The sequence below is a fragment of the Populus trichocarpa genome, chromosome 1, assembly GCF_000002775.5.
Source record: "Populus trichocarpa isolate Nisqually-1 chromosome 1, P.trichocarpa_v4.1, whole genome shotgun sequence".
NCBI lineage: Eukaryota > Viridiplantae > Streptophyta > Magnoliopsida > Malpighiales > Salicaceae > Populus > Populus trichocarpa.
The window spans coordinates 41,895,739-41,904,745 of record NC_037285.2 but is presented as its reverse complement, the minus strand read 5'-3'; the positions used below and the strand labels follow the sequence as shown (position 1 = coordinate 41,904,745).

Genomic DNA, 9,007 nt, shown 5'->3' with positions numbered 1-9,007 from the left:
ATGATGACAACATGTATTAATTAATTACGTTAACTAAATAAATTTGTAAAATATTGATTCAGCTCAAACTTATTCAATATATTTTAATAGTACTCTTAATTCATTATCAATTATCTACATAAATTTAAATTTCTACACATTTATTAAAAATTTCAACTCGGTAATAAAATTGACAAAATATAAAACAAACCCATTAAATAAGCCATTATTTATTTCATCACAAAACACCTAAGTTAAAAATTCAACATAAGTTTCATCAATTTACAAACAAAAACAATTTTATAAAATCTAAAACAAACTTAACATGTACAAATCATAAATTCATACAACAAATTTGTATGAGAAAAAACTATAAAACAACTCCAAAAATATGAAGAAGAAAAAATTAACATTTTAAAATTGAGTTCAAATAAAAAAAAAGGGTATATTTGCTTACTTAAGGTGGAGAATCTTTTTAAAAAATTGAATCAGAACATAGATGCTGACAAACTATGTGGTGTGGTGGCTGAATTTGTTGTGGGAGGTTGCATTGTGTTGAGATTGGGGGGCTATTTGTTGTAAAACAAAATGCATAAGGAAGAAGGAGAAATGGGGGGAGGGGAGAGGAGGATCGTCAGGTCATAAATTAAATATTACCGACAGAATTATTTCGTCAGTAACTTCGTTGGTCATTCTGTTGGTAAAAATATCACGTCATTGTATGATTTGCTTTTTTTGAATCTCACTGTAATACCCTCGGTATATACCGAGAAAAGTTTTCCATTGGCATATTATGGATGTACTCTACCGCCGGGTTATGTTTTTGGTAATGTCATTTGTAAAAGTTACATATCATCGTATTGTTTGGTATTTTTTTCATTCTTTATTTTCCCATTGCAATTCCCTCGGTATATACCAATAGAATTTTTATGTTGGTGTTTACTGATGGATACATAGATGTAAAATTTTATCGGTTAAGGTCATCACAATATACAAATGGAAAAATTTCATCGATATTTCTGTTTGTATTTGTCAATTTATTGGTAGTGTTAATGGACAGATTTAAATCCGTCGATAATTATGTCTGTAAAAATAACATGTCATCGTACTTCTTGACTTTTATTTCATCCATTCTTTTTTCACTGTAATTCCCTTGGTATATACCAAGGAAATATTTTCGTTGGTGTTTACCGATGGATATTGCGAGGGCATATATATTTAGTCAAAAACAATTGCCGCAATCTACCGGAAATATTCTGTCATGTGTCCGTTTGTATTTGTCAATTTTCTGATAATGATTTTATTTGAATTCGAGATGATATATGCTTGATACTACTAACTAACCAAAGATTTAGGCAGGCAGATCAATATGAGTGTTTGAAAATAAAAATCTAATAATAATTGTAAAATTTATATTTACACATATATTTGAAGACTTCAGAAAATTATGATTTACCTAAACAAATACATATATATTATATCACATCGGGGAATAAATTTATCTTCATTGAAATTTAAAAAATCATCAAAGAAAAAAATTTAATAAATCATCATATTAAAAAGACATCGTTGGATTGGAGGGTCAAAATTATGAACATAATCTCCACTATTAGAAAGTGGTATGCACTGATTTTTTTTGGCTGCAAAATTATGATGAGATGCAGAATCCCATATGATCACACGCCCAAGTCCCTAATGAGAGAAGTTAGCCCTGTTAGGGCAACCAAGAGGTTGTCACAAGAAATACCAAAAGGAACTGATAGGCTAGAAGGATTTTATAACAAAGAAAACCTATACCAGAATATGATAAAGAACAGAAAGCTACTTAAAAGAAGGGAAAAAAAGAAGAAGACGGAATTCGATCAGGCATATAATCAAAACACTTGGTCGTTCAAACACATGCATGCATTCAAAGAGAGAGTTGGCAACACTTCATCGCAAACACATTCAACAACATAAAATAAAAGAGTAGAGTAAGAGATCAGAGCGTTCACAAGACTTTTATGTTGGGGAAATTTAATTCAGAATTGAAGCAGGAATAACTATTTGTAGAGTAATTAGTTGAATTCGAGGACCATACTGCTCGCAAGTTGTGAGGAACTTGTAAAAACGTTGTATTTACATATTATCTAAAATGATTTATGCTAAATGTGAAATTTACTGATTGCATAAATTTCGTCTTTTCTTTTTTAATTTGGGTTAAGGATAGGACACGTTATTTTACAGAATTATAATGATCATTTGTTGAGATAAGCACCTCTTGGACATGAAAAGGCCTGCTTGTGTGCTGCACTGGGTTCTGAAAATTACCATATTTGTGGCAGATTGGTTGGAATATGACTTTGGATTCACTTTCAAATACAGCGTCGGTGTATGACTGACTTTGGATCTCTTATTTCTGGGTCCTAAAAGGAGCAGTTGATGGAGAATCAGTAATCAAATTCAATAAATTAATAAATAAACTAAATCTTTGTAGGGTAAGAGAGATAAATACCAATAAAATATTTTAATTTTTCAAACTTCTAGCAATGTCTGATAAATCATTGATGTTTGTGCTGAAGTTCCTTGTTGCATGGACTTCCAGAATTCTCAACTCTACCTTGTCCGTCACCTAATTTTACCCAGGCGGCGGGCAGCCGCCACACGTGAACGCGAGCACCGATCAAATGAACGACCAGAGACGGTCAAATTCTTCAATTACTTTTTACGGGCATCTGTTCTTTTCAAAACTATTAACTTCATCGTGCAAAGCCGAAGGATCAGTCCTTGTAAAAGCAAGTGGGAGTGTACTGTGACATTTTTCTCTTCTTTTTTTTTCTTCGACTTTTTGTTAATAGCTAGTTTTAGTCAAGAGTTTTATTATATTTGTTAAGGCCTAGCTCGTCGCAATCTATTATCGCATTTTCACAGAGATTTTGTTTGGTAATGCAGCAATTAACCTCTACTTTTAAAATGTTTTTTAAATTACTTTTTACTAGAATAAATTAATATATTTTAGAAGTTTTTTAATAATTTTAATGTGTTAATTTTTTTAATAAATTCTTAATTGAAAAATACTTTTTATAAAAATAAATTATTTTAATTCTTATATATGAGAGGCTTCATGTTCCATGCACAACAACCATGAATATTTAATGATTAATTCATTGTCATGCTGCATGCAACCTATAAACAGGGAACATGACGTGATCTCGATTTTTGGATAGCAAACTTAATTAATTATGTACTTCTATCAATTTATCCACTACAAATTCTTTTTTTAAAAAAAAAACAAGAGAAATGAATTTAACCCAATTGATCACTTATCGTATCTTAAGCAGCTTCAAGCCTTTATAAACTTGTAATTTCTTCATAAAAGCGGGAAATATGACCACCAAACTATGAAATATTTTATAATTAATTAATCCAATAGAATATGTATTTGGTATTGGCGTAGAATGTTTTTTTAAAAAAATATTTTTTATTTAAAAATATATTAAAATATTTTTTAATTTTTTAATATTAACACATCAAAATTATCTAAAAATATTAAAAAAATATCAATATAATTTTTTAAAAGTAAAACATATTTTTAAAAAATTATCTAAAATTAAAAAAGTTACCACACTAGAAAAAAAAAAGTCGTAAAAGTTAAAGTTAGGACAAGAATCGACCCAATACAAAGAAGATAATGCTCATTTTTGTCAACCTTTTTCATTGCTGCTAGTCCTTTATATATATGTATAATATAATATATAATTGAATGTCTCTAAACTAAAATGAACATCTTCACGTGATGACCGCGCGCAGAGTCCCGGCCTTGTATACTTGAATATTTAAATAGCCGCCTGTATTCCTCTCCCCCATCTTTGAAAACAATTTTTTTGATTTGTTTTTTTTTTTTTTTTTTTTTTTGGGGGGGGGGGGGGGGGGGGGGCCTTTAGGAAGTCTGAAAACCCTTATAATAATACTATAAAAACGAAATGAACCCACCAATTTCTTTAACCAAACTTTCCCATTTGCATAATTTTCAGTACAATCATTTTCCAGCCTTCCTCTCATCAAATTCTGTAAGCTTCTCCAACAGAATGGACTTCTTCAATTCTCAAACCCAACAAAAACAACAGTACTTGCCAAAACACAACAACAAGAAGAGGCTGACAGAGGACCAAGTGAGGCTCCTAGAGAGAACCTTCACAACCAACAAGAAGCTCGAGCCTGAGCTCAAGGTTCAACTTGCAAACCAGCTAGGGGTGCCGCCAAGACAAATTGCTATTTGGTACCAGAACAAGAGAGCAAGATGGAAGACACAGAGCCTAGAGCTTGATTATAATACACTCCAAGTGAGACTAGAGAATGCACTAGCCGATAGGCGGCGACTAGAAAGAGAGGTGGTGCGACTTCAAGAGGAGCTGTGGCAGGCTCAACAGATGGTGTTCGCTGTGAACCAAGAAACAGCAGCTCAACCTGCTGTTAATTTTTCTTGTAACTCATCTTGTGATGATAGAGGCAGCTCTAGCTTACATGAGGGAGTGAATGGTGAGGTCTTGCAGCTTGAAGAGCTCTATGCTTGTTTGTACGGTGCTGGCGGTGGGTTTTGACAGAGGTGAAACAACTAGTGTCATATACCGTATTTTACTGGTACATCATAATCAATTGCTTGGCTTGGCATCATGGGTGTAGAAATTCTTCTTAAGTAGACCTAGTCCATGCGGTTGCTCACCAACAAATTCAGCATGAGACGTTTCACAGATTAATATATATTGGAGTCTACAAGTAATTTGTTGTGAGTATGATACATATTAATTAGACCAGGTCTGTCTAAAGATTCTTCTTTACTCAGTAGATATTTGAAGAAAAAGGATGCTTTTTCCTGATGGTGTCTTGAGTGGCCATTGATGTTAATTTCAAGCTTGTAGCAGTTGCAGTGTCATAGTTGATTGATTAGGAGGAGGACTGTGTTATAGGTCAACTTGTCATGTAATGCCTAATTAAATGAATGGTTGGTCCTTAAACTTCCTACCAGCTAGCTCCCCTTCTACTAATTAAACGCTTTCAGCAAGTGGCACTTGTCTTCTTACACGGTCACTTCAATGAAATAGGAACGTATTAATTGCTTTCACTTTAAAAATTTTATTTTTATTATTTTAAATTATTTTTTATTTCCCATTATAAATAATTGTTTTAAAAAAATAAATATTATTTTGATGTATTTTTAAGTGAAATATACTTCTAAAAATAATCGGTATTACAATAACAACGAACCAGCTCTTATTCGATGTTTTTGATATAAGATTGAAATGAAAATGAATTATTATAGGATTAATTATGAAGGATATAAAGATTTGTTTCTAATCATTTCTTGTGTATTTAATAAATTAAAGCGTAAATTGAAAATTAAAGAAGAGAGGAGGATATAATGCGTTATATATGTACGACAGGGGAGAGGAAAAAGAAAAAGGAAAAACTGAGTGTGTTTGTTTCAAGGGGAAAACAAGAAAGAGGAAAGGAAAAAAAATGTTTAAGAATTGCTGGATAATGATTAGACCTGTAATTAACAATATTATTAATCTTTAAGTTTGCTTAACAATAAATTAATGATTATTAAGAAAATATTATTTTTGGGTTTTTTTTAATTCTTGAAAGTACATATTTGGATTAATTAAAACTGTTGTATATTGTTGATGAGTTTCGGACAAATTAATAAATAAAATAGAAAATATGATACTGCTAAGTAAGGTTGTCAATTCCGTTTCGATAAATGTTTTGTTTTTTCAATTGAAATGAAATGTTTCAGTTTCGGAGTGTTTCAGTGTGCCGTTTCGGAGTTGTACTGTTCATATATATATATATATATATATATATATATATATATATATATATATATATTCAACAAACATAATTCAAATTCAAGATAAATTAATTATAAATTATGCAATACAAATACAATGCCAAACAAATATAATTTCAAAATTTAAAATATTTCTAAATAGTCAAGATTAAATAGATCTTTAACTTAAAGTAATTCAACTTAAACAAAATATCAAAATATTATGAAAGTAAAATGTTTTAACACAAATATTTTAAATATAAAGTTAGGTCAATGTTATCAAGACTAATGCAATCTAAAGCATCCCTTGTTTTGCTCAAATTCCTACAAAGTATAAACATGAAAAAAACAACATGAACATAAACTATATATATTAGTGATAAATCTAATTTTAAAAAATTAATATCATTGTTATTGAAAATAGTAATAATAATTTTCAATATTATTATTAATATCATTGTTATTGAAAATAGTAATGAAAAAGAGCTTTTTATAATTGGGTGATTAATTAATTAAATTGAATAAGGTTCAATTTGATTCAATGACTTTTCAAGAGCGGAACATAACATGTGGAATGAAGCCGGAACGTTCCGGGCAGAATTTAGCCGAAAAATCCGGAACGGACCGAGATTTAAAATATGATGAAATTTGTTCCGTTTTGTTCTGTTTTTTGAATTAGTATAGAATGTTTCGACCATTCCGAGCAAAACGAAACAAAATTGACAACACTGCTGATAAGTTCTCAGGGCTTCTGGATAGCCCACCCCATCTCGGAGCTGCAGGAATTAATTGTGTTAATAAATAGAATCAATTCCCACCGTTTTTAACCCATTAATTAACACCTGCCTTTTTTAATATTTTAATACTTGGTAGCTTTTCAATTTTAATTACTTAACATTTTTTATTTGAAAAATAGAAAGATAACTAACAGACGTGATTTCATGGGTTAGCAAAAAAATAATTTTATAATACTAAAAATATAATTTTATAATTGGATCGAACCTAACCTCAGCCCGAGCCGAGTTGAGCGCGTGCATGTGATTTTATCTCAAAGCTAGACTTGCCTAGGCCTCTTCATTTTAAAATCTCTATTTCCATACATATTGATATAATCTCTTCACAAAAAATCATTGTCATCTAGTGTCCAAATTAAGTTACCATAACAGTAGGATCAATTCTTCTTATCTGATAAGCATGTAAATTACATGATTAATTGAATTTTATATGCATGAACATAACAATAAATGTATATATTGAATTAAATAAGTACACAAATTTAGAATATAATAGAAAATATATAGAAAACGTTGTTGTCAAGGATATTTCTGTTAAATAAAATCATTTCTTGCTATTTTTAACCCATCCATCAATACCCACCTTTTATTGACATTTTAATACCTTTGTTTTTTCAGTTTTATAAACTTGACATTTTTCGTAATATAAAAGGCCAATATATCATAATATAAATATATTATATTATAGTCAATATATCATAATATATAACCAAAGGTTGTCAATTCCGTTTCGGTAGGTATTTTGTTTTTTCAATTTGAATAGAATGTTTCGGTTTCGGTTTCGGAACATTTCGGCGTGCCGTTTCGGAGTTGTACTATATATATATAATTCAACCAACATAAATCAAATTCAAAATAAATTAATTATAAATTATGCAATACAAACACAATGTTAAACAAATATAATTTCAAAATTTAAAATGTTCCTAAATAGTCAAGATCAAATAGAACTTTAACTTAAAGTAATTCAACTTAAACAAAATACCAAAATATTATGAAAGTAAAATGTTTTAACACAAAAGAAACATAAATCAAACATCATCTCCATCATTAACATAGAAATAAGGATCTTGATCTTGTGGTGGTATGTAGGGAAAGTCATCAACTAAACATTTCAATAGTTGATCATTTCCACCAAACTCATTCTCGTCATCAAAACATATATTTTCATCCTCTAAAGTTAAAGTAAACAAAGGTGCTTCAATAGTCTCCCAACTTATATCCTCTTCATCAAGAATGTTAGATTCTTCACAAATTCATTCATTCAATATGTTAATGTTATCAAGGCTAATGAGATCTAAAGCATCCTTGTTTTGCTTAAATTCTTATAAAGTATAAACATGAATATAAACTATGTATATTAGTGATAAATCTAATTTTAAAAAATTAATATAATTGTTAATGAAAATAGTAATAATCATTTTCAATATTATTATTATTATTATTATTATTATTATTATTATTATCATTGTTACTGAAAATAGTAATGAAAAAGAGTTTTTTATACTTGGGTGGTTTAATTAATCAAATTGAACCGAATTCAATTTGATTCAATGACTTTTCAAGCCAGGAACGGAACATATAAAATAAAATCGGAATATTTCAGCCGAAATTTATCCGGAAAATCCGAAACGGATCGAGATTTGAAATGAGATGAAAATTGTTCCGTTTTGTTTTTTTTTTTAATTGGTATGAAATATTTAGGTCATTTCAGACGAAACGGAATAGAATTAACAACCTTGATTTAACCTTTTATTTGTCAAAAAAAAATATAAAAAACTTTATCTATTTTTCATGTTATTTATTTTAGTTTTATTTTATTCTTCATCTAAGAATAAAATAAAATGACATGTGATAAACTTTGATCGGTAAAAAATAAAAAGCTACAATATCAGAAGGTCATCCATGCCTGAATCTTGACTGATGTGAAAGCAAGATTATTCCCAGACTTTCAAACCTCCGTCGTTCAATGTTTATCTTCGTTTTTTTGTAGTTATTTTTGTGGGGTTAGAGAGGAAGAAGAGAGGAGGGCAGAGGTGTGTAGCTGTAGTCGAGTTGATTTTGAGGTGTCCATGTAATTAGTCACATCAATGATCGGACTCGATTCAATCAAAGCTGTGGGGTCTTGCTTTGACCAGAAGAAAAATACTTCTATTTTATTTTAAACTTGGATAAGCCAATGACTAGATTCCATCTAAAAAGGCCTACGATTTTTTGCTGCAGCTTTTGACATTTGGAATTGTCTCTAACGTGACTACTTTACTCCCTTCAGCCACTGCTTTCATTTCACGACCTTAGTAGAAGGTTTCTTTTCGTCCTATAAAGAAAATTATTTTTTTTTATTTTCAATTATTTTTTTAATATTTTTTAATTATTTTGATATTATGATATAAAAAATAATCTTTTAAAAATAAAAAAAATATTA

General features: G+C 29.5%; 1 protein-coding gene across 1 annotated transcript; it reads left to right on the top strand.

The window, feature by feature from the left end:
* The first annotated feature begins 3,905 nt into the window (after positions 1–3,905).
* Positions 3,906–4,983, top strand: LOC18095528 (homeobox-leucine zipper protein ATHB-52). Its single transcript, XM_006370135.3, has one exon. It carries the CDS (start codon positions 3,942–3,944, stop codon positions 4,557–4,559), a length of 618 nt encoding a protein of 205 aa, XP_006370197.2. The 5' UTR covers positions 3,906–3,941; the 3' UTR covers positions 4,560–4,983.
* Positions 4,984–9,007: the final 4,024 nt, after the last annotated feature.

What these genes read in the sequence shown, in the direction of transcription:
- LOC18095528 (XM_006370135.3), top strand. Translation starts at nt 3,942, where the DNA reads ATGAACCCACCAATTTCTTTAACCAAACTTTCCCATTTGCATAATTTT.